General features: G+C 63.8%; 3 protein-coding genes across 10 annotated transcripts; 2 read left to right on the top strand and 1 right to left on the bottom strand.

Annotated features, from left to right (window-relative positions):
* Window positions 1–3,341: 3,341 nt before the first annotated feature.
* CERCAM (cerebral endothelial cell adhesion molecule) lies at window positions 3,342–11,718 on the top strand. Of its 4 annotated transcripts, XM_083807831.1 has the most exons (14): window positions 3,342–3,477; window positions 3,839–3,965; window positions 5,187–5,297; window positions 7,803–7,913; window positions 8,273–8,390; window positions 8,492–8,626; window positions 8,704–8,908; window positions 8,981–9,100; window positions 9,257–9,333; window positions 9,512–9,618; window positions 9,719–9,851; window positions 10,021–10,148; window positions 10,214–10,417; window positions 11,051–11,718. In XM_083807831.1, exons 4-14 carry the CDS (start codon window positions 7,840–7,842, stop codon window positions 11,286–11,288), a joined length of 1,539 nt encoding a protein of 512 aa, XP_083663957.1. In that variant the 5' UTR covers window positions 3,342–3,477; window positions 3,839–3,965; window positions 5,187–5,297; window positions 7,803–7,839; the 3' UTR covers window positions 11,289–11,718. The 4 variants fall into 4 exon arrangements, with proteins under 4 accessions (XP_083663957.1, XP_083663955.1, XP_083663958.1 ...); XM_083807832.1 differs by lacking the exons at window positions 3,342–3,477; window positions 3,839–3,965 and adding an exon at window positions 4,966–5,106; XM_083807829.1 differs by lacking the exons at window positions 3,342–3,477; window positions 3,839–3,965 and having other exon boundaries at window positions 4,906–5,297.
* Window positions 11,719–11,862: 144 nt separating this feature from the next.
* On the top strand, window positions 11,863–19,848 carry TTC16 (tetratricopeptide repeat domain 16). 5 transcript variants are annotated; one of them, XM_083807842.1, is made up of 11 exons: window positions 11,863–15,080; window positions 15,347–15,437; window positions 15,676–15,783; window positions 15,854–15,954; window positions 16,033–16,162; window positions 16,265–16,479; window positions 16,554–16,795; window positions 17,328–17,469; window positions 17,541–17,706; window positions 18,294–18,451; window positions 19,534–19,848. In XM_083807842.1, exons 1-11 carry the CDS (start codon window positions 14,911–14,913, stop codon window positions 19,616–19,618), a joined length of 1,608 nt encoding a protein of 535 aa, XP_083663968.1. In that variant the 5' UTR covers window positions 11,863–14,910; the 3' UTR covers window positions 19,619–19,848. The 5 variants fall into 5 exon arrangements, with proteins under 5 accessions (XP_083663968.1, XP_083663966.1, XP_083663967.1 ...); XM_083807840.1 differs by having other exon boundaries at window positions 15,637–15,783; window positions 16,283–16,479; XM_083807841.1 differs by having other exon boundaries at window positions 15,637–15,783; window positions 18,330–18,451.
* TOR2A (torsin family 2 member A) lies at window positions 19,149–23,866 on the bottom strand. Its single transcript, XM_083807848.1, has 5 exons — window positions 23,688–23,866; window positions 23,097–23,362; window positions 21,848–22,023; window positions 21,360–21,487; window positions 19,149–20,795 (listed from the first exon to the last, which is right to left on the bottom strand). Exons 1-5 carry the CDS (start codon window positions 23,824–23,826, stop codon window positions 20,551–20,553), a joined length of 954 nt encoding a protein of 317 aa, XP_083663974.1. The 5' UTR covers window positions 23,827–23,866; the 3' UTR covers window positions 19,149–20,550.
* Between the last annotated feature and the right edge of the window lie 77 nt (window positions 23,867–23,943).

Here is a 23,943-nt window from a genome sequence, read left to right as displayed (position 1 = left end):
AAGTTTCTAAACAAAATTAACAGGGAAGAGGCACAAGGAGCGATCCCGGGCTGGGCGGCCGGGGCCGGCTCCTGCCCCACGGCCCCACGAGGGGGGACCCGGCTCCCCAACGGGGCGCTGGCGCCGGCCGGGCAGGGCCCCTGAACCTGCCTGAAACGTCCCCCCGCGTGCACAGGGTGCCCCGTGCAGCACCAGCGGGTCAGGAACCGAAATATATTTCAGCCCCAAGTGGGAAAAATCAGCCCTCAGCCCGGCCCTCCGCTCCCTCCTCGCCTGTGTGGCTTGGGGAGGAATTTCGCTGCACGTCGCCGTAGAGCCCGAGCGCTCGCGGGCCGCAGGGGAAGGCGTCTGCAAATTAAATTTCATCCTGGAAAAAAAAAAAAAAAAAAAAAAGCACAAAACCACCACCCTGATGTCATTGGCTTTCGGGTGCATCCTGTGGCAGGGCCCATGGATTCCACCTGCACCGGCCTCCCCGCTCTGCCTCGGCGCGGTGGCGAGCCTCCCGCGGCACGAGCCTCCCCGCCGCCCGCCCGCCGCCTGCCCCCGGCTCCCCTCGGGAGAGCGGGTGAGATGCCAAGTGTTCCCGGGCTCCCCGAGCGGCGAAAGCCTCTTTCGCCAGCAGTCCCCCTCTTCCTAAAAAGCATCACCTTGCCAGCTCCCTTCCTCCCGCGGGCTGCCAGGAAAAAAAAAATTAGGGCAAGGACAGCGAGCGAGAAAAGCCAATGAACTTGGTTCCAGCTTTTGCTTCGGAAGAGCCGTCCAGCACCGGGAGAAAAATATTTCTCCTGTTTAAAAAAAAAAAAAAAAACAACCCTCTCAGTGCAGCCTCAGAGCCCTTCGGCACTGGGAAGCTGTCCGGAGACGTGGGCTGAGCTCTGCGGCAGAGGACACCGTAAGTCGGGCTCCTTCTCAAGCAGTTTTGAGGCTTTTTTTTGGGGGGGTTTTGCCATGGTTTGGGGCTGAGCTGCCCGGGCTGGTGGAGGAGGGGCTGGTTGGGGTGTGGGGGGGCCCTGACCTGGTGCCGGGGAGGGCTGCGAGGTGCTGGTGGTGGCGGGCGGTGCTGGGTGCCGGCGGCTCCGCGCACCCCGGGGTGCACAAAGCCCCCTTTGAGCGGTGCACAGAGCGGCCGCTCATCCCGCACCGTCCCTCATCCCCGGAGCTGTCCCCAGCAGAGCCAAGCGGGAACTCGGCCCGTCTGACCCCGCAGGGTGGGGGGAGCTCGGGATTTTGGGGCTTGCACCCCCAGGAAGGGGACGGCTGCTCAGCCATCACCCCCGGGTGCCCCCGAGTGGGGATTTCTCGCTGGGGAGGCCACTGGCTGTCCTCGTGCTGCCGCATGGACAAAAACAGGGCCTGGCCACCCCACGCTCCCTCCTGCCCCGTGACGGTGACACCCGCGAAGGCACCAGCCCCTGGTCCCTGGGGTGGCCGCGGGGTTGGGGTGGGGAGGCTGGTGGCACCTGGTGGCACCCGGCGGGCCCCGCTGGCCGCCCGCCCCGCGGCGAGGCCGGCTCCCCAGGCACAATGCCGCGGCCCCGCTCCTGAGCCGGGAGCTGAAGCCCCTTTCCCAGCGCCGAGCGCCTTTGTCTCGCCTTTGTGATGGAAAGAGTCCCTCCTAAATCAATGCCATGACACCGGTATTGTCTCCTCGCTAGGAGTTTTTAAACTTTTCCCCCCCGAGGTCAGGAATGTGGCCGGTTTCTATTGGGACGGAGGAGCACGGGTGGGTGGGGGGCTGCGGGGTCACGCTGGCTCCGCGGGTCAGCCGAAAACAAAACCTTTTGAAATACCTACTCTCCATCACTGCCAACATTGTCCCCTGCCAGCAGGGGCCTGGCACGGCCCTTCAATGCCTCCAGCCCGGCCGCTGTCCACCCCAGCGGTCAGCATCTGGGAACGGACAGAAGGGCATTGTGCGGGGACAGCTTTGTTTTCGGTCACAGCTGCCCGGGCTGGGACAGGGCCCGACCCAAAGTCCTGGTGGGTGGGAGAGGAGGGAGGGGACGGAGGGAACGGAGGGGACGGCAGCGCATGGGTCAGCGCGTCGTGGGGGGACCTGTCCCGTCGGTGCCAGCCGGGGCACCCCAATGTCCCTCTGAGAGGGCGCAGCAGGGGACGGAGCAGCACGCCCTGCCGGGGTGCCCCGCGGTGCTGGCACGGCCGCATCCTGCCCAGTGGGGCCGGGACAGCCTGGGGTCGGGGCTGGGAACCAGGAGATGCGCTGGTGGCATCCTCCCAGCTCCCAGCCTCAGTCCCCCCTTGCTCAGAGGTGTCCCAGTGCCCCCGCTGGGTCCCCTTCGGGAGGATGCTGGCCTGGCACCGCTGATGGGGGCCAGCCTGAGCGGTGCTGTTTTGGGGCTGAGCACCCTGTGCCACCCATGGGGTTGGAGCCTGGTTGCTGGGAGGCTGCAGCACGGCCGTGCCCATGGAGCAGAGCATCCCTGAGCCCAGCAAGGGGCGACGGGGCCCTGGGCGAGGCTTCCCCTCCCCACTGCTTGCAGCCCCCAAAAGCACCCCCAGCACCTCCCAGCCGGCAAGGGGTGGCATCCAGGGGCTCAGCGGTGATTTTCTGCCCCATCCCCAGTAAAAATCCCCCCGGATCCTCCATCCAGCACGGGGATGCTGCCCCAGGTGGCCGGAGCAGCCTCCCTCTCCTCTCACGGGGCATTCCTTGGGTGGCCCCAAATCCCCCGGGGTTTTTCCAGGCGGGACGCGGGAGGATTTTGAGGCGCTGGGCTTGTTTGTGGTATTTTTGCCTGCTCCGGGGGAGCGGCCTGGTGGGGAGGAAATCTGAGCGGCGCCCGGCGATGGGTTTAGCAGAGAGCTGGGAGCGGAGCCCGGCTGCGGGGCCAGCCCCGGCCTCCTGATGCAGCGAGCAGCTGGAGGGCGGCGAGAAGAGCTGGCACAGCACCGCGGTGCTGCGGGGCGGGCGGGCACGGGGCAAGGGGAGCCGGGCCCGATCCCTGCCTCAGTTTCCCCAGCTGGGGCTGCAGGGCTGAGCGGGCCAGGGCAGTGGGTTTTTAGGGGATGGAGTCACTCGGGCAGTGGCACGGTGAGGGAGGGGGCCCCGAGGCTTCGCTGGTGGCCGGGGCACCCGGGGACACCGTGGAGCGGGGCCACAGGGGGAGTTCTTCCTAAGAAATAAGTTTTTAAAGGGACTGTTGGAGGCTGGGGGACTTCTACTAACCCCCTGGCCACACAGACACGCATTATTTCTGGATATATATAGATATTTATTAATTTCCTGCAACCAAATCCGAGCCTTTTAAACCAGGAGAACGTGACGTTTGAGGAACCTGGAACTTCTCAAAGGCTTTACTGAAAAACGTCGAAAATGTCAAGGAAGGGGTGGAGACAGGAGGCTGGAGATGGCCAAAAACCTCAGCCCTGGGTCCAAAAGCAACTTTTCCCTGTGAAAAAAAAAAAGAAAAGAAAGAAAACACACTGACAGAAACTTCATTGCGCAGGAAGGAGGTGAGGGGGCTCAGCACCCATCCTGGGGGGTCCTGGGGCCCAGCACCGGCAGCAGCTGGAGCAGGGGGGGTCCAGGGTCTGGGGGTCCAGGGCTGGGGCAAGGGGGTGCAGGGCTTGATCAGCAGCCAGGTGGGGGATTTGGGCAGGTGGAGGAGGCGCTGGGCTGGCCCCGGTCCCGCTCTGGTTGCAGGACCCAGCTGCACCGAATCAGCCCGGCTGGGGGAGTGGGAAAAAAGAACACTAAAAGAGATCTTACAGCCCTAACCGGGTAAAATCGGGACTTTAATAATGACCAGGCATGATGGGAAGGGGCTTTTTGGGGCAGGATGCTTTTGGGTCTGATGTTGGCTCTGTGTTGCAGGTACTGCCACTGGTGCACAGGGCCCCCTGGGGACCTGCCGCCCCCCTGTGCCACCCCTGATGGAGGTGCTGAGACGCAGCGAGCCGGGTGGGCTGGCACCCTGAGCAGCCTGCAGGCACAACAGCAGGTAGCCTCCGCTTCCCCCTTCTCCCCATGCTCCTTCACGGCTTTCTTTTCTTTTTTATTTTTTTTTTTCTTTTTCACTGCTTAGCACAAACTGTAAGGTGTCATCAGCCCCTCGGGGCTCTGAGGGTGATGTCGTTTAAGGTGCACGAACAGCAGTGACCCCAAGCGATGCAGGGTGTGCTGCTCCTGTGCCAGTCCCGTCCCATCTCTGCTAGCCGGGTGCTCCTTGCCGCACCGCTCCGTGCCTCAGTTTCCCCAGGTCAGGGCGCAGCACCAGCACCCCCTTCCTCTGCTCGCCGAGGGGACAGCAGGGGCCGAGCACACGGGGTATTTTGTGGGTTAACCGCTGCCAGCGCCCGGCCTTTCAGGGAACCAGGGCTCCTCACAGCCTGTTTGCTGCTGGAGCTGCGATCCGTCTGTCCCTGCAGGATGCTGAGGGCAGGGCAGGGCTGTCTGCGACCCCTGGGGGGTGCAGGAGTAAAGGGATGTGGGGGTGAAGGGGTGCAGGAATACAGGGGCGGAGGGACGTGGGGGTGGAGGGATGCAGGAATACAGGGATCCAGGGATGTAGGGGTGGAGGGGTGCAGGAGTAAAGGGGTACAGGGATGTGGGGGTGGAAGGGCGCAGGAGTAAAGGCATGTAGGGATGCAGGAGCAAAGGGGTGCAGGAGCAAAGGGGTGCAGGAGCAAAGGGGTGCAGGAGCAAAGGGGTGCAGGGATGTCAGGATGCAGGCGCGTGAGGCTGCAGGGCCCCAAGGACGCAGGGCTGTAGGGGCGAGAGGCTGCAGGACAGCAGCGGTGCGGGGCCGCAGGCGTTCAGGGCTGCGGGGCCTCAGGCTGCGGGCTCGGCCCCCCGTCCCCCCCCCCTCCCCAACCCTCCCCCGGTCCCCGCGGCCCCCCCCCGGCCGGGGCTGTCCCGGTGCCGCCCCGCGGGGCCGGGAGGTGGCAGCAGCGGCCGCGGGCTGGAGCCGGGTGCCGGCGGCTGCCGGGGCCTCATCCTGCCCGGGACCCCGCTGCGGGGAGCACCCCGCTGTGCGGCGGGGATTTGGGGGTCCCGCAGCCCCCCCGCGTCGCTGCGAAGCGCCCGGGGGGCTCCGTGAGCGACCCCGTCCCCAAAATGCTTGTCTGAGCTGGGGTGTAAAGGCGGGTTTGCTCCCCTGCCACCCGTTGTGGGGTGCCCCCAGTGCCTCCCCGGCTCATTTTCTCCCCTGTCCTTGTTGCAGGTGCCGTGGGACAGCTTCGCCCTCCCGGCCGCGTTTCGGAGGTGCCAGGAGCCGAGCGGGACGGAGGAGCAGGGAGCGGACGCCCGGCGGGGCTGCGGGGTGGGCCTGCAGGTTTGGCAACGCGCCCCCGGCCCCCTCCCGGCACTGGGGGCACTGGGAGCACTGGGGGCACCGTGCCGAGGGGTGCCCAGCACCGCTGGGGTGGCTGCTTTCCCCCCGGGGCACGGCCTCCCCCCGGCCGCGCTCGCTGCGGGTACCGGGCGGTGTTTATGGGGCCGGAGGTTGGTTATAGGGAATTTTTGGCCAAACGTCCCAAAGTCCAGCAGCTCGGACACGTTGCAAAGGCCCCAGGGCGAGGCCTGGGGGGGCTCGGTGGGACCAAACACCCCGGCCACGCATGGGCAAGGGGTGGCCGAGCCCCACTAGCCACTAGCCACGGACCCCCTGCGGCCACCAGCCCCTCGCCCCCTGCCCACTGCAGCGGGACCCGAGGGGGGGGGGCACGGGGGGGGTGCGAAGGGGCACGGGGGGGGTGCGAAGGGGCACGGGGGGGTGCAAAGGGGCACGGGGGGGGTGTAACGGGGCACGGGGGGCACCTCCTGGGGGCTGCCATCCCGTGTCTGGCTCTCACCCCACTGGGGGGCTTTGGGGGGGGGGGGCGCTTTTTGATGCCGGCTTTTATTTAACCACGATAGATAATGAAGCCCCCCCCCCACCCCCCCCGGGTGGCGGAGAGCTCCTGGCCGCCCCCTTGGCCCTGTAGCCCCCTTCCTCCTCCTCCTCCTCCTCCTCCTGCTCCGGGGCGGGGGGGGGGGGGGGGGGGGGTCCGTGCAGGGGCCGGGCCGGGGGCGGGGGGTGCGCGGAGCTCGGCGGGTCCCAGCCCGGGCGCGGAGCCCGCCCCTTCCCCGCCCGCCGCCGCCGCTCCGCCATGGGGCTGCTGCGAGCCCTGCTCCTGCTCCTGGCCACCGGCACCTCCACCGGGACCGGCACCGGCACCGGGCCCCCCCCGGACCCCTCGCCCCCCCGGGTGGTGCTCGCCCTGCTGGCCCGCAACGCGCAGCACTCGCTGCCGCACTGCCTGGGCGCCCTGGAGCGCCTGGATTTCCCCGCGGGGAGCATCGCGCTGTGGTGAGGGGGGGGGCGCCGGGACCCCCCCCCGGGGAGTTTGGGGTCTGGGGGGAAAGGGGGGGGGTTGGGGGGAGCGGGGGGTTTGGGGGAAAGGGGGGGTGATGGGTGCGGGGGGGTCTCCGGGAAGGGGGAGGTGGGTGGGAAGGGGGGGTCTGGGGGAGTAAAGGGGGTCTGGGGGGGCTCTAGGGGATTGGGGGGGCTCCGGGGGATGTGGGGGTGCAGGGGGGGGAATGGGGTGCAGGGGGAATGGGGGGCGAGCGGGGAGAATGGGAGCTGTGGGGGGGGGATAAGGGACAGGGTAAGGGGATCCTGGAGGAGTGGGAGCCCCTGGGGGGCAGAGATTTGGGGATGGGAACCTGGGGAGTGACCCCCCCCCAGTTTGAGGCAGGCAGCAGGGACCCCGGCGGTAACCAGAGGGGCTGGGGCTGTGCGGGGGGCTCTGCCCCGGCTGGGGGACCCAGCAGGCAGGGGCTGGGGGGGGGCACAGCCCGCAGCGAGGGGCAGAGACCCCCACTGCCCCCCTCCCGGAGCCGTGGGGCTGCCGAGGGAGGGGCACCCTGGGCTTGGGTGGGACACTCCACATCACCAGGGACAGACGCTGCCTCCCCCTCCCCACTGAGCCTGTCCCTGATCCCCCCACCCCATACACAACCCCCCCCCCAAACCCCTTTTACCGTGCTGGTGGGGTGGGAGAGGAGCCCCCTGTCCCGTCCCTTCCCTTCCCCGCTCCGTCGCAGCCGCCGCTTGCCTGAGCTCGCTGGAAACTTTCCCCCAGCTGCTTTTATGGGCGACGAGGCAGGGGCTGGCCAGGGAGGGGTTATGGGGGGGGGAAGGCTGTGCTGGGGGGGAGCTGGGGGGCTCTCGCCTTCGCTCTGCCACCCCCTGGAGCCTCCCCGGACCCGATGTCTCTGGCAGGCACTGCCGGAGCCGTGCGGGGGCCAGGCCCTGCCTTCCCCCCATGTCCCCGGGGTCCCTGCGGTGCCAGGGCCTGGGGGGCAGCTCGGGGTCTCTGCAGGGGGGCGAGGAGCATGGGGGTGGCACCGGTGCGATGCGGGGCTCAGCCCCATTCCAGCGGGTTCCTCCCGGGCATCGTTGTGGGGACGGGGTCTGTGCGTGGCGAGGGGCAAGCTTTGGGGAGGGCGTGCTGCCGGAGCTGTGGGGCGCAGCGGGGTGCAGAGGGGAAGGAGCCGATGCCACGGGGCCAGGAAAGGCAAAGCTGGTGTCGGGCTGCAAGAGCGGGGTCTGAGGGCAAGCGAGAGCCGTGGGACAGCCCGTGCTGGCGGGACAGCGTCAGGGAAGAAATTACCCGTTTGCCTTCCTCCTGCAAGCGCAGCTTTGGTTCCTTCAAATTACACGGTGCCTCTCCGAGCGAGCCCCGCTCCCCTCCTTCGCTGCCCCAGCCTCGCGGGGCTGGCAGTATTTATGGCTGGCAGTATTTGTAGTGCAGGGAGGGTTTTTTCCCCGCGGAGCTGACGTCCCCCCCTCCAGGTGCGCGACGGACCACAACTCGGACAACACGACGGCGATGCTGCGCGAGTGGCTGGCGGCGGCGGGCAAGGATTATCACTCGGTGGTGTGGAAGGAGGAGGAGGGGCCCAGGTGAGGCTGGGAGGCACGGGGCCAGGCTGCGAGAGACCCCGCAGCCTCTCCCCGGGACTTGAACCTCCCCCATTTCCTTCCACCTCCCTTGGATGCGGGGTGCTGGCAGAGCCCTGTGCGGAGGGTGCTCCGTCGTCCTCCCCGGCCGGGTTCGGGGCAGCTCCGAGCGGTGGCACAGCCCTGTCCCGTGCTTGTGGGGCTCCACGGCCCCGCCATCCCCACGGGGCTCCTGCCGCAGACCCGGGGCGGCTGCCAGGAGCAGCCGTGGGCTGACTCAGCCGGCCGGCACGCGGAGCCTGCACCGAGTTTGTGCGTTCCCAGCCGGCGCCGTTAACCCCCGCCTTCCTCCCCCCGCACAGCACCTACCCCGACGAGCTCGGCCCCAAGCACTGGAGCGACAAACGCTACGAAAACGTCATGAGGCTCAAGCAGGAGGCTCTGAGCTACGCCCGGGAGCAGCGGGCGCATTACATCCTGGTAGGGCAGGAGGAGCGCGGGGGGCACCCCGCACACGGGGTGTGGGAGTCGTGGCCGAGCGGGCGTCCCTGCGCCTCCAGGCCCTGCGCTGTGCCCCGTAGTTCGTGGACACGGACAGCATCCTGACCAACAACCAGACCCTCAAGTTCCTCATCGCGCAGAACAAGTCGGTGGTGGCCCCCATGCTGGACTCGCAGACCTTCTACTCCAACTTCTGGTGCGGAATAACGCCCCAGGTACGCCCCCAAAACCCCCGGGGGGCTGCCCCGCTGCGCGCCCTGCGCCCCGTCGCCGTCACCGTGCTGTGCCGCAGGGCTACTACCGCCGGACGGCCGACTACTTCCCCACCAAGAACCGGCAGCGCCGGGGCTGCTTCGCCGTGCCCATGGTGTACGCCACCTTCCTGATCGACCTGCGGAAGGAGGAGACGTCGCGGCTGGCCTTCTACCCGCCTCACCCCAACTACACCTGGGCCTTCGACGATATCATCGTCTTCGCCTACTCCTGCCAGGAGGCGGGTGAGGGACTGGGGAGGGTGAGGGGGGGCCGGGGGCCGGGCTCTGTGGTGTTCACCCTCCCCGGTCCCGCAGGCGCCGAGGTCCACGTGTGCAACCAGCAGCGTTTCGGCTACATCAACGTCCCGGTGAAGGCCCACCAGACGCTGGAGGACGAGCGGGTCAACTTTGTGCATCTCACGCTGGAGGCCATGGGTGAGCGCTGGGGGTGGGGGGGGGATCCCGAGGGTGGCCCCTGCACCTGGCTCAGGGTGAGGGGTCCTGGTGCTGTCCCCATGGTGGGGCAGTTGGCCCTGGGTCCCTGCCAGAGGGGTCCGGGCTCCATCAAAAGGATTTCCCATCTCTTGGCAGTGGATGGCCCCCCCATGCAGCGCTCCATGCACATTTCTGTCCCCCCCAAGCCTCTCACCAAAATGGGTTTTGACGAGGTAAGTGCCCGGCAGGCCCCCCCGTGCCTCCCCTCCATCCCTCCTTCACCACATGCTGCTCCCCACCGCCACCACAGTGTTCAGCCGAGCCCCACGTCCCCTGTCCTGCAGTGGCTGGGTAAGCTGTCCCCACAGTGATGTCCCCCCCCCCCGATGGGGCTCTTCTCTTCCTCCCCAGATCTTCCTCATCAACCTGGTGCGGCGGCCGGACCGGCGCCAGCGGATGCTGGCGTCCCTGCGAGAGCTGGAGATCGCCGCGCGGGTGGTGGACGCCGTGGACGGGAGGTGACCGTGCGGGGCCACCTCTGCCAGCCCCCCGGTGTCACCCTGGGGAGGGGGCTGCGTGGGGGGGGACACCTCGGTAACGCGACCCCTCGCCTTGCAGCACCCTCAACAGCAGCGACATCAAGGTGCTGGGCGTGGACATGCTCCCGGAGTACTACGACCCCTTCTCTGGCCGCACGCTGACCAAGGGTGAAGTCGGCTGCTTCCTCAGCCATTACAGCATCTGGAAGGAGGTACGGGGCCGGGGGGGCACCAGCACGGGGTGGGGACCCTGTGTGCAGCACCGGCTCTCCGGAGTCACAGGGGAGAGGGTTTCTCCTGCAGGGTGAGTGGGCCCAGTACGGCCCAGTATGTCCCAGTGTGGTGCTGGGGCGGGTTTGCAGCGCTGTGCCCTCCCTGCAGATCGTGTCCCGGGGGCTGGAGCGCTCGGTGGTCTTCGAGGATGACGTGCGCTTCGAGGCCTCCTTCCCGGCACGGCTGCGGCGCCTGATGGAGGAGCTGGAGGGGGCGCAGCAGGACTGGGACCTCATGTAGGTGCCGGGGGGTGCCGGGGGGGGGGGACACACAGGGCTGGCTCTGACCGCTCGCCCTGCAGCTACCTGGGGAGGAAGCAGGTGAACGCGGAGGATGAGGCGCCCGTGGAGGGTGTCCGAAACCTGGTGGTGGCCGGGTACTCGTACTGGACACTGGCCTACGCCATCTCCCGCCGCGGGGCGCAGAAGCTGCTGGCCGCCGAGCCCCTCTCCAAAATGCTGCCGGTGGACGAGTTCCTGCCCATCATGTACGACAAGCACCCCAAGTAAGGAGCAAGGGGGGTGCCGGGGGGGCCGGGGGGCCGTGCCGCCGTGGGAACATGTGTTTCTTCTCCGTCGTCACCGTCCCCCCCCCGTCCTCCCCCCGGCGTTGCTCATGCTGGAGGAAAACATCTGCAGCATGAGCTCATTCCCCCCCCAGCCGCCGCCTGGCCGCCAGCCGCTGGAAAATGGCCCTCTGCCAGCGCGGGGGGGCGGCGGCGGGGACGGAGCTGGGGCACGGTGCTGGCCCCGCACAGGGGTCTCGGCCCCGTCGGGGGCACCTCCCTGCCCCGCATCCCGGGCTGGGGGCAGCGGTGGGGCTGTGGCTGGAAGGGGGGGGAGGCAGCTGGGGGTCAGGGGGAGCATCGGGGGTGTCCCTGGGGAGAAGGGGTGGGAAAAGTGGAGAGCAGGACATCAAAGTGGAGGGGTGCGGGGGTGAAAGGTGGACGGTGCTCTGGATGTGGACGGGGAGCTGCGAGGAGCCCCGCCTCTCACCCAGACCTCTCTGAGGACGCAGTGTCCGTGCCCGTCCCTGCTACCCGCTGTCCCTCCCCACGCGGCGGCTTCCCCAGCACGGTTTTTCCAGCCCTGCTCTCTCCACCGCTCTGTATGAGAGCCTCTCCTCCCGCTCTCCCCAGCGAGGACTACAAGCGGCACTTCGCCCCGCGGGACCTGCTGGTGTTCTCGGCTCACCCCCTCCTGGTTTATCCCACCCACTACGCCGGGGACAGCAACTGGCTGAGCGACACGGAGACCTCCACCATCTGGGACGATGACTCCAAGCAGACGGGCTGGACGGGTTCGCAGAAGACCCTGAGGGACCCGCGGGGTGGCGGCGGGGGCTACCTGCGTTCCTCCGCCCGCGATGAGCTCTGAGGTTGCTGGTGCTGGCAGCGGAGCCTCCCCGGGGGCAGCCAGACCTCCTGCCTGGCCGGCATGAAAGCATCAGGATGCTCACGGCTTGCTCCTGCCTGGACCGCTAGCAGGGGTGCTCCCTGCCTTTCCCCCAAGGGATCAGGCGTCATGACTCCGTGGGGAGCATCACTGGTGCCCCAAGGTGGGATTTATTCCCAGGGCTCTCGGAGAGCCGGTGCCCAGCTGGGCAGAGGGGCTGCTGGGGACATATTTTCCTGGTTTGCCAGCACTGTTCCGAATGGTGCAAACTCCTTCTGTTTTTTTGGACATCTCATGTGGATTTGCAGGTGCAGGAGGAAAGGGGAAGGCCTCCTGCCACCCACTGGCCCCGTCCCTCACCTGTGCCGCGTCTGGGCTGAAGCCCAGGAAGGATTAAACCAGACTGTTTGGAGCTGACGTGCCCAGGTGCTGGCTGTGCTGGGTAGCACTGCCCCACATCACATCCCGGAGCCTTCCCTGCCTGTGCTTTAGGGTGATTGCTTTGGAAACAAAAGCTCTAAAGGGGAAACGGGGGAAAGTGGGGTGAGAGAGAGGGAATGGAGCTGTCAAATGTGTGTGCCCCTTGGGCAGGACCAGGCCTGGGGTGAGGGCTGGACCTGATGTAGGACACAGTTTGTACCAGTGCGGTGTGCTGATCGGGATGCTTCTGTGGGGCAGGGGCATGGGGAAAAGCCCCTTCTAGCAAACCAGAGCTGCAGTGGGAGAGCCCCATCCCTCCATGGCAGCCGTTGGTGTGCTCTGACCCTCGGCAGGTACCGGTCAGCAATGCTGGTGGCCCCATGCATCGCTCTTCCCCTGGGGCTGGCAGTGGGAGGCAGCCAGGAGGACCCATTCCTGCGGAGCTCTGCTCTCCCCAAGTACCGCCGATGAAAATGATTTCACTGAGAGCATCAGCACAAACGAGGTTTTGGCCTTTGGACTGAAGACCTGACACCAGCTTGAGCACCAGCATGTGCAGCTGAGTCCTGCTGGGCTCTGGCATTTGTCAAGTTTGTGGCCAGATTTGGAGGAGGGTGTTTGCTTTTCAGGAGCCTGAGCTTGTTTGGTGCGAAACCTTAGCTCCCTGGAATGGGTAAATGCTCTGCAGGGCAATGTTTGGTTGAAAACTGAGGTGGAGGAGCAAGTATCTTGAAAATGCTTCAACTAACTATAGTCCAGGTGAGCTGGGGGAGACATGAGCTCCCTGCCAGGCCCCCAGAGCTGCTGCTGCTTTCTCCAGTGCCTGGGACTTGGGTGCCCCTTTTGGCCCTGAAGCAGCTGCTGGGGCCAGCCCTGGGGTGGTGGGTTGCTGCCTGCACCCACAGGGTAGGGGGCTGTGTCCTTCCCCCACAGCCTGATGGAGGTGATGGGGAGGTGGGGGGAATCCTTGGCAAGTGAGCCCCACAGCAGGATGTCTGAGGCCACCAAAATAATGATCCAGGAGAGCGTGATTCAGGGCAGGGCGAAGAGCTACACCAGGGACCTCCTGCAGGAGTACAACCAGCTCCAGGAGGTCACAGAGGACCTGAAGATCCCAGTGGATCTGCTGGAGAACAGGGAGCAGGACGTGGCCAAGTGCAGTCTGCAGTCACAGGGTCCCAGACAGTACGTGCACGGGTGCTGTGGCAGGATGGAGAGCTGATGGGAGGCTGGGGCCACCTTTGACACATTGCCTGTCCCTTGGCTGCAGGTAACCTCGATGCACACCATGCAGCTTGAGGAGCTCTTGGCTGGGAGCTGCAGATGGAGAAGGTGAAGGTCTGGTGCCAGCTGGAGCAGATGAAGGAAGCAGCAGCAGTGCTGCGGTACACGTGGCACAGCAAGGGTCCTGGGACATGTTCCAGTGCCCGCTGGGGCACGGGCAAGGAGCCACCATGCTCTCAGGGCTTGTAGACCAGGCAGGACGTGCCAAGGAGAGCCCAGGGTCTTTGGGATGCTGGGGTGGTGGTGGTGGTGGTGGGGAGAAGCCATTCCCTGGGCTGCCCGCTCTGGCAAGAGACCTGTAACGGGGGTGGCCAGGAGGAGCCAGAGTTCCTCCAGCTTTCAAAAACTCCAGTGTTTTGGCACAAAACAACCTAACTCAGAAACTATGACAGCCACACAACCTCCCCTCTACTTGCTCCAGTTCAGTGGGAGCAGACCTCATGAGCTGGTGAGCTAGGAAATTCCAGGCAGCTCTGGCTTTCCATGACACACGGTGCTGGGACACCCTTCCCGCAGGCATCTGCGCATCCACGAAGCAGGGAACACACAGGTGATGACAGGAATGCGATGTTTGGACAATGAGGAACAGGGAAGTGCTGAGTGAGGCTAGAGACACCAGCAGGGACCTCAGGGAGGGACCAGCCCCTGCCCGGCCACCCTGCAGTCATGACGGGACAGAAGGTGCCGGCGTACTGGTGCTGTCAGAAGGGCTGGCTGGCCAAACAGCTAGAAAGGGTCTCCTGCCTTCCTCCTGTTCAGCGTGTCCCTGCTCGGATCCCTTCTGTATGTTGTCCCTATCGTCCCTGTCCCTGCCCTGCTCTCTGATATGGCCCTGCAGACCTCCGGGTGCACCCAGTCTCCCCCCAGAGCCTCCCTAAGGGCCTCCAACAAGAAACCCCTACAGCTGCAGCCACCTGTGCTGTTGGGACAAGCTGCAGCCACCTTCATGGGCCACCCCCTGTGGCACTGGGACTGCTATCGTGGGGATGGACTCCAACGGCACTCGGGTACCAGGGTGCCTGGCAGACATGGAGATTCAGCGCTGGTCCCCGCCAGGCAGCTGAAGGGCGAGAGGACAACGCTGGGCAGCGAGGAGCGGCCCCCACGCCTTCCCCGGGTGTGTCGGGCCCAGCTCCAAGAAACACGAGGCTGGAAGAGGTTTTTGCTGGGCTGCGCCAGGACCCCGGGCTCCTGCCAAGCCTGGCGGGGCCGCGAGAGCTGATTGTTTCCATGTCCGCTGCTGTGCCAAAACGGCGTCTGCCTTGGGGAGGCGGAGGGAAGAGGGTGAAGGAGAAAAGGGGGAGAGAGAGGGGAGCAGAGACTTGTCAGGAAGAGAGGGGGGAATGGGAGCTGGGGACGATGAGCCCTGCACTGAGGAGGGGACAGCACCTGTCCCCTTCCACCAGGACCCACTCCCACTGCAGAGCACTAACACAGGGCTAGACCCCGTCGTGTCCCCGTGGGGTTAAAAGGACAAACCCCCCCCGTTATGCTGCAAGCACCGGGCCACGGGCAGGTGTCCTAGCCCCGCTCCGCAGGGACGTGCCCCGAGGCCAGCCGGGCCCTCAGAGGGCACCTCCCCGGCGCCATCTTGTGGGGGGGTGGGGGGGCGGGGGCCGCCATCTTGCTCCCGGGCACCGCCGCCATCGTGGTTGCGGGCGGCGGGGCGGGCCCAGGGGGCGGCATCGCGGGGCCGGGCCGGGCTCCTCCCTGCTGCCTCCTCCGCTCCCGTGGGGGTACGGGGGGAGCCTTCCCTCTCCCTTCTCCCTCCTTCCTCCCAGCTTTGGCCATCTCTGGGGTGCCCCCCCCAGGATGCTGGCTGTGGGGGGGGTGCTCAGGAGGGGCAGTGGGGCAGAGGAGGGCTGCAGGGAGCTGTGTGCTGCTGCAGGGGGGCGCGGAGATGGATGCCGGGGAGCTGTTTGCAACGGCAGTGCCCGGGGAGCAGCTGGAGGCCCGCTGGGAGAGGGCCCTGCGGAGGATCTTCGGGCCCAGCCGGTGCCTGTGCGGTGTTGAGCGCCCCAGGGAAGCGGGGCCCTTCGCCGCGGTTGTGCAGGGCAGGATGCGGGAGCAGTAAGTGCCTGGGGCTGCTCTGCGTCCGACCGTGGTCACACCTGGTGCCCCCGTTACCTGCTCTAACTGCCTTTAGCAGCAGTCTGTGTGAGCAAGAGCACGCAGGGTACACGGTCCTCAATATCCCCCGAGCCATCCTCCAGCCCTGTGTGTGTCTCGGCTCTGCCTTTGGAGCCGAGCTTCCTTCAGACCCTGACGGGCTCCACAATCTCCACGTTTGGCAGCGAGAGCCTGGGCCTGGCTCATGGCTCTTTTCCTCTCCGCAGCTGGCAGAAAGGGATGGAGTTCTCATCCTGCGGCCAGTGGGAGGAAGCCATCATCTGCTACACGAAAGCCATCAGCCTGGATCCGCAGCGGGTAGTGGGTCCCAGGGGGCTGGGGACACGCCAGGCTGGGAGCTGGGAATGGGAGGCAGCGTTGTTAAGGGTGGCTGTAACGCTGGCATCTGGTTTCAGGATGCACTTACCGTGGCATTAGCCTCTTGCCAGGCTGAGCCTGGGTAGCTTAAGTAGGGCTGGGTCATGGGCAGCAAGGGCTGAGGGTGTCTGTGGTGCAGGCAGAGCTGTACGAGCAGCGGGCTGAGGCTTTCCTCCAGCTTTGCGACTTCCAGTCGGCCACTCTGAACTTCAGGAAGGTGCTTGCGTTGGGACCTGCGCGGGAGCAGCACTGCCTGGCTCGCTTAGCCCTCGTCCTTGACCTGCAGGTGAGCTACCACTCCATTCTCCCTGTCTGCAGCCCTGGCCTGCGGCCACGCTGATAGGGTTTCCCTGCAGGGACAATGTCTGCTTGACCAGGAGCTGTACAGCGAGGCCCTGGAGGCCTTTACGCGAGCAGCTGAGCTGCAGCCTCACCGCAGGGTGTTTCGCAGGAGGAGGTGAAGCAGCATGAGGCTGTTCAGCTGGGCTGGTCCTGCCGTGGGCTCCCCGCCAGCTGTGCCCCTCTCCTCTTGCAGCATCTTGTGCCTCGCTGCCCTCAACAAGTTCCCAGAGTGCCTCCGGATGCTTAACAGAGACCTGGCAGAGGATGCGAGGAACCCTGATTTGTACGCGCTGCGTGCCTCCTTCTACGAGCGCTTCGGGCAGGTACAGCCGCTCCGGTCCCCGAGGGATCCTGGCTGCTCCTCCTGGAGGTGGGGGATGCAGGTGGAAGCTCCAGGTCCTGAGGGAACCCGACCTCCCTGGCAGCTGGCCCTGTGTCACCAGGACATCCAGCGGGCGCTGCAGCTGGAGCCGCAGCACGGAGCCGCCCAGGCACTGCAGCAGAGGCTGCGGAGGCGAGGCCTGGAGGCCAAGGCCGAGGCAGTGTCGAAGGCTCTGTGCGGGGACCTGCGTGGGGCCCTGCTCAAGATCAGCTTTGCCATCGAGACCAACCCCTTGGCTGCCGAATTCTTCACCCTCAGGTAGCGGACATGTTACTGCGGCCAGTTGGCCCTGCTGGTGTCTGAGTCTTCATTTCTGTGTCCCTGTGTCGCAGGGGGGCCCTCCTCCGACGGCTGAAGGACTTCAGTGCAGCCTGCAAGGACTTGGCCAAGGCAAGGCAGCTGTGTGCCGACGAGGGCCCGGAGGCTCAGGAGGCTCAGCGGCAGCTGGTGCTCACCTACAATGACCGTGCCGTGCACTGCTACACCCTGGGCCGGCTTGATGAGGCTGTGATGCTCCTTGGTCAGGCTCTGCGAGATGAGAGGATGGAGGAGGGACTCTATGTCAACAGAGGAGGCAAGTGGCTGGGCTGGGGGTCAAAGCAGGGTCCCCAGGGCAAGACCGGGGGCTCAGGGATAGGGCTGGGGTGTCAAACAGCAGCAGTTTGCACCCACACAGTGAATGTCTGCAGGGGAAGGCCCTGCTCTTGGGTCCTGTGCTAGGGACTGCTGGCTGAAGCTGGTGATAGGGCTCCTGGGTTCTCCCTTGACCCTGATCCCAGTTCCCAGACAAGAGCTCTGTGCCCCTCAGGGGTGCCTTTACTGTTTCAGCAGTGGGGAGAAAGAAGATTTACCACTGGCTCTGCTGCTCCATCCCCACGAGATCTATTCTGGGGCATGGCTGGGAACTGCTGTGCTCTCCCATACTGGGCTGCATCTCCTGGTGGTCGCAGCGCAGAGCTTTTGGCTAACGATGCTGAAACCCGGGGTGGGCTGAACACGAGGCGTGTATTTCCCACCGGCACGGAGAGCTCCAGGCAAAGGCCCAGGGCAGCAGCCAGCCCCCAGCCGCTCTCGGTTGCTGAGACGCCGGCACGGCTTCGTTGCAGACTGCTTCCTTCGCCTGGGGGAGCTGGCCCACGCGCTAGCGGATTACCAGCAGGCGCTGGAGCTGAGCCCAGGGAACCTCGGTGTGCAGCGACGTGTTGCGGCGACACTGCACGAGCTGGGTCGTCGGGACGTGGTGGCGAGGTGAGCAGGAGGGCGGCGCGGCTGCCCGAGGGCCTGCAGCGAGCCCTGTGTGAGCTCCTGTCCCCTCGCAGGCGGTACCAGCAGGCGGAGGCTCGCTTCTCCGCTGCCATCGAGCACGACCCCCAGGCACCGCTGCACTACCTGCACCGGGCCCAGGCCCGCCTGTGCCTGCGGAGGCTGCAGAGCGCGAGGGAGGACGCCGTGCGGAGCCTGCGGCTGGACCCCACGGACAGCGAGGTACAGCCCCGCTGCTGCTGCCCCCTGCCCTGCCCGGGGACCAGGCGGTTAGTTACCGGCGTGTTGCCTCCGCTGCAGTGCCTGTGCCTAGAGGTTGGGTGCTTTGGGGCAAGCCTGGTGTTTCTGTTCTGCATCAGGGCCAGCAGCTGGCACCAAGAAACACGGGTTGGGGGCCAAGGGTCCTGCTAGGGTACAGGTCCGAGCCAAGCAGCAGTGGTTGTAGCCTGGCTTTTACAGCAGGTTTGTGTTAGAGCTGTTGGGCAGGTCTTTTTCCTCCTGTTCATTTTTTTCCCCGTTTCTTTGAACCTAATACAAGGCAGAAGCCCTCTTGCAGCTGGCTGCGATATGAGGAGCGTGCCCCCACACTGCTGTTGCAAAGTGTGGCACTTAATGGGGCAGCAGCACGGTTCAATAGATCTGGGGCTTCTTTATGAAAAAAAAAAACAGGCTCCCTGTCAGGGCAGGTCCCAGTGAGGCTGCCAGGTCCTTCGCTGGTGGCACCAGGCAGGTGCTTGGCTGCAGGGGAAAGTTTTTCTGCGTGTGCTGGTATGTTGGGAGGACATCCAGGTTTTGTCTTCCTGCTGCAGATCCTTTCCCTCGCACACCACCTCTTTCCAAGACAGACTGTCCAGGCTATCCTGAGGAGTGACACCGGACGCCTCGCCCAAGAAACCTTGGTGAAAACACTTCAGAGCCCTCCAGAACCCACAATTTCGGCCGACGATGCCTGGTGTGACAGTACTAGGTGAGCACTTGCAGTTTTGTCTCAGGTGTCAGCATGCTGGCACTGCTCCCTCTAAGTGGGGCTTGCTCAGCCCCTGAGTGTGGCACTTTTGTTTGCTCGGGAGCACAGGGGCGCATGCCAGCTGCCTTCCGAGCTAACTGCCCAATTACTCACGGTGCCGGTGCGGTGACAAGTTGTGTGTGCTGCCAGGGTACAGGGGGTCAGCCTTTACCCAGCCTGCAAACCGGGCCACAGGCTTAGGCCCCACAGCACCCACCCAGCACCTCGCCTTGGCTGTGTGCTTGCACGGCCACCCAGCAGGTCCTGCAGTGACCCCCCCCCCGGGGAGCGAGGTGCTGCGTGCCTTCTGCCCCCTGCTCTGGCACTACTGCTGGGAATGCAGCCTCGTACGCAGAGGTGTAATCTGCACAGGGGAAAAGGGCTGGCTGTAGCTGTGGCACGGACCCTGTGGCTTTCCTGTACCTCTGCCAGCTCCTCTGCAGAGATTGTCTGGGCCAGCCACTGCCACTTCACCTTCTCCCCTGGGAAAGGCCACTGTCTAGTTTCCAGTTACCTAATTAGAGACCATCAGCTCTGTGCCACTAAATCCCTGACGTGCTATTGCATCAGGCAGCTGTGCCCGTGCGACTGCAAGTCTTCCAAGTCCTTCCGCGATAGCTGCAATTAGGAACCCAAGTAAATGACTATTCCCCAACTATTTATTTCATAAAAGATTTATTTTAAAATTAGAAATGCCTAACGTTTTTGAAAGCGGCAGGATGTTTGAGTCTGTCCGTGGGCCAGCTCCCAGGCCACATCTGGGTGGTGTCTGCAGTCGCTGTCCCACAAGCTCTGGCTCTGGAGGCAGGCTGGAATGGTCCCAAGCCCTTGCAGCTCGTTTCAGCGTAGGGCCCGAGGGGAGCACCAAAATGTCCCTGTTCACCCACCCCTCAGGCAGTTTGTTCCCAGAGACTGAATGGTTCTGGTTCCTCTGACCTGGGCTCCAGTAACTGCACAGAGATTAACACAGGGCAAAGGCCAGCAGTGCCACGCACCCCCTGCCTGACAGCACGGAGTACTGATCTTCCTTCGCTCGTCCTCAGGTTCCCACGTAAGTGGCGCCCCCAAGAAGCTCAGCAGAGCTGGCCCAGCCAAAGTTTGCGAGGTCTGACCAGCAGAAGGCTGTAAAAGAGGCTCAGCAGCTTATAGCACCAACTCCTCAGTCTGCTGTAGAAATCAACACTGAATAAAAGGGATTTTTAAAACCGTTCGTAGCACCACGGTCTCCCCTGGAGGTAGGCACGAACTTTTTTTTGTAGCTGGTAAAACAATGCAGAGGTCTGGTGTTTTGTTTTTGTTTTCCTGGTTTGCTGCAGGACCTCAGGGGAAAGATGGATGGGGAGACGGGGAAGAGCTGGGCTCGTGGCGGGTTGGGCGGTGACATTTTCCTCATTACGACCCCGTGCTTCTTGATGGTGAAGCTGGTCCCTACCAGCACCTATTCACAGTGAAAGGAAACTGGAAAGAAGTTGGCTCTAAAAATTCCTTGAGAAGAAAACTTCGCTGCAATGTTGCAGGTGCTCACCAGCCAGCGTTGCAGGAGCCAACACCAGCATTGTCACATTGTACCAAGGAACTGAGGTACTGCCATGCTTAAAAGGACAGTTTTAAAAAAATGCTAAAATGCTGTATTAAAAAAAATATTTTTGGGGCTCAGAATCTTGATGCACTGGATATTGGTAGCTGCCAGAAGAGGGGAGAGCTGCAGATTGGTGCTGCTGGCAGGGTGAGAAACCTCCCTGACGCTGCGGTCCCTCTTGGCATCTTCCCCTTTTCATCACAGATGTGTCTTGGGTGGTGCACAGGGCTGGTTGTAGCCACCGTCACCTGGCATAGGATAACTCTGTAAAGTGCTTTAAATCACATCACTTGCACTTGCTCCCACAGCTGCATCCTGCAGTGGCATCCTTGGGGCTGGAGAGAGGAGTTCAGCAGGAGAGCACTTGTGCTACCGGCTGGTGACACGTAGCTCCTGGGCCTCATCCTGCCAGCCCTGGGCTCCGCAGCTCCACAGCTCCATACTCGTCCCCTGTGGAGCTGAGCAAGGCCGCTGTCGGTGGCTAGAAGAAAAAACTGATCCGAGAGGCCACTGTTTTGCAGCCTGTCGACGAAAATATTTTCTCTTCTTCTGGGAAGTAGGGGATGCTGTCAGCCACCTCCTGGACCACGCCCTGACGTACTTCTAGGCCTTGCTGGACAAGTTCGTTGACGACGCACTGCTTTACGTGGTGGTGCTTCAAGGGGAGGAAGGGCACGACAAAATCAATGAGATGTTCGTTAATGATCCCGGATTTCCAGAACCCACCTGCAAAAGCAAAAGAGGAGACAGAAGGTTTTACCTTCAGAGTGTCAGCGGTCCTTGGAATTCAAAGAACTGCTTGGTGTGAAGCCAAAATACTCAGCTGCAGACAGATCTGCTCTAGTTTGGTATAAGGAGTGGAACCGATCAGTTGTCAAACCCTCCTGCCCAAAATAGATCTGTTTTTCTCCAGGAATGGTAGGATTTTAGCTTAACTGGTCAGCTTTAAGTAATGCTCCCTGTGACAAGCTCAAAGCGAGGAGATCCAGGCAGGCAGCGGGGATTGGCACTTCTCAGTAAGCGTGCTGTGCTGACTGCCATCCCTCGGCTGTGAACGCACATCTCCAAAGAAATGTGCTAAGCGTGTTAACAGGTCTGCTGGCTTGGGGAGCCGGGCTGTTCCTTCCCTCTGCCAGGACACCTTGAGGGGATTGCAGTTCCCTCCCCTCCAAATCCCCGTCCCTTTCGGTCTGCTTGGGAGGTGCCAGGCAGCGTCGGTGGCCGCGTGGAATGGGCCTAGCTCCCTCTGCTGGGCTCTGCTCCCCGCCAAAAACACTTCCAGGGACTCACTCTGAGGGTTTTCAAACACGGCTTTGGAGATGGCCGACTCCGCGTCCTGCAGGCTGATCTCCTCCCGGTCCCTGTGGGCCCGCCAGAGATCCAGCGTCATTTCGTTGATCTGTTCTCCTCCTGCGTTGCTGCACAAGAATAAGGTGCTTACTTACCGGGTATCCAGGAAAGCAGTGCTGCAGGGCAGAGGAGGCAGCTGACGGCCCCCAGCCTGCATGAGTTCAATCCAGGTTTGCCCACTGCCTGCCCTAAAACGACTCCTGTAAAGGCACCCAAATAACAGGGACGGGAAAGCTTTTTCAGACTCTCCAATTTTGCCTGTTCTCAAGGAAATAACGTCTGTCTGTATTTGCAGAGGATCAATGCCGGGAGAAGGGAAAGCAAAGTGAAAGCGGGCTCTGAGGCAGGCGTCGACCTCTGCCCACATGAGGAGCAGGGTGCTGGAGCGCCCCACCACGTCCCACGCGCCACAGAGGCGCCTCTCTTACCTTATGAAGATGAAGATCGCTTTGCGGTAGTTGGTCCCGTACACAACCCACGAGGGGCCCAGGAACGGCATGATCACGTCGATCAGGCCCGGGTGCATCTTGTCCATCTCGTCGAAGAGAAAGGCCGACCGGCCGCAGCTCGTCAAGTTCCCCTGGATCCAGCGCTTCAGGTTTTCCTAGGAAAAACGTCCACGAAGCCGTCAGGCGGCGAGATACCGAGGGCAGCGAGGCAGGCCTGAGCTACCCCAGAGCAAGGGCTGAGGTGAGGGTGCTGGAAGCTGCTTGTCCCTGCACAGCACCACCTCCTCAGAGCAGGAACAGCCAGCAGTGAGGAGGCCTCCTTTGTTCTGGAGCTGGCACAGCGACGTATCTGCTTTGTTAGCCCATTGTAGATCTTTTATTGCAGAGTTAAAGCAGCAGTGTGAAGGAGGCAGCAAACTAAAGCTGGGCGTTCAGCCTCCTCCAGTTCCCCACGTTCTCTCTCACTGTATCCACGCAGTTCCCCCCGACTGAGCGCTAGAAGGGAGACGTGCTTTTTGCCAACTCCTTCCCCGGTGCAAAAACCGTGTGCCTGCACTGAACGAGAAGAGCTCTGTCTCTCTCCACCATGGCTGAAGTTACCTTGGTGCAGATGCCAGCCCCCCACGAACACTAAGCCTCTTGGAGGCATGTGTAGCTCTTAATTGAAGCATTTTACCCAGTACGAGCTTTTACCTTACTGAGCATATTTCTTCTGAGGACAAAAAAGAACAAATAACTTCTCCAAACAGCCAGAAAGGAAATGTTCGGGTGCGTTGGTTTCCCCGCTCTGCTGAGGTTTCATTAGGAAACCTTCACATTTTGATTTCTTTAAGGTTAAGCTGCTGTTCAGGAGCTGCTTGCTGTGTGAGGAGGAATTACGAAGTGTAGCAGTACGCGGGTTTTCACAGCTATTCAGCTGTTTGGAAAGCAAGGGGAGAGCTTTAGGTGGAAGGCACTAAAGTGAGGCACTTTTGTGTGTTCAAAGGGCTGTGCAAATATTTAAAGAATAAGAACGCAATCACAGCAAGGACTGCTGCTGGGAAAATGAAAGTGACAACTGACTGCCAGAGTATATCCCAGCTCCTGGTGGATCCTTCGGTAGGTTCATCAGTAGGTTTATCGCTACTGCTTGCCACGAAACAGCCTGAGTGAGTACTGAGCATCACGAGGACGTAACCAAAGCCCAAGAAAGAAGCGAGCAGTACAGTGCAGAGAGGCGGCCCCTTACCTTGTACTGCTCTATGTGCTCGGCGTGGGGGAAGTGCACTATCGGAGAGAAGTGGTGAACGTAGGGGCTGCGGAGCCCGCCCTGGAAGAGGTGGCGGACGAGCATGGAGCTCACGTAGGTCTTGCCTGTCCCAGTGGAGCCGTGGAAGGACATCACCAGGGGCTTGGCGGGGCTGGGGTTCTGCAGGAACTCCTTCACTCCCTTCATCACCTGCTGCCTCACCAGGGGCTGCCCCACCAGATTGGTGGCCAAGTCGCACTCCAGACCTGAAGCAAGTCCAAGCCGGGATTTAGAAGATCCAGAAAACTGGGAAATCCAGAAATTTAGAAGATCCGGATTTTAACGGCTCTTGTCTCGATCCATGCCCGGGAAAAAGCAGCTGTGCCGCGTCCCAGACCCAGCCCGGGCTGCAGAGCCGCCTCGTGGCCGGCCGGGACCCGAACTCCCCCGGCCCCGCGTCCCCCCGGGACCCCCCGGTCCCCGCTCGTTCCCCCCTCCGGGACCCCCCCCGTCCCCACCGAGCCCCCACCGAGCCCCCCTCGGCCTCCCCCTCCCGGTCCCCCCCCCCGGTGCCCCCCCGCCCCCTCTGACCGCTGAGGTCGGGCCCGAAGCCGCACTCGCAGTCCGCCGAGAAGCCGCAGCGCAGCGCCCGCAGGTCCCAGGCGGCGGCGGCGCCGGGGGGGGCGGCCGCCAGCAGCGCCAGGGCCAGCGCCGCCGCGGCGGGGCCCATGGCGGCCGGCGGCTGCGGCACCGCCCGCACTACAACTCCCGGCGTGCCCCGCGGTGGGCGGGGCAAGGCGAGGCAGGCCCCGCCCACGGGGCGTGGTTTCGCCACGTGGCCACGCCC

This window comes from Anser anser, assembly GCF_964211835.1.
Source record: "Anser anser genome assembly, chromosome: 21".
Lineage (NCBI taxonomy): Eukaryota > Metazoa > Chordata > Aves > Anseriformes > Anatidae > Anser > Anser anser.
This window is presented reverse-complemented; position numbering and strand designations above follow the sequence as displayed.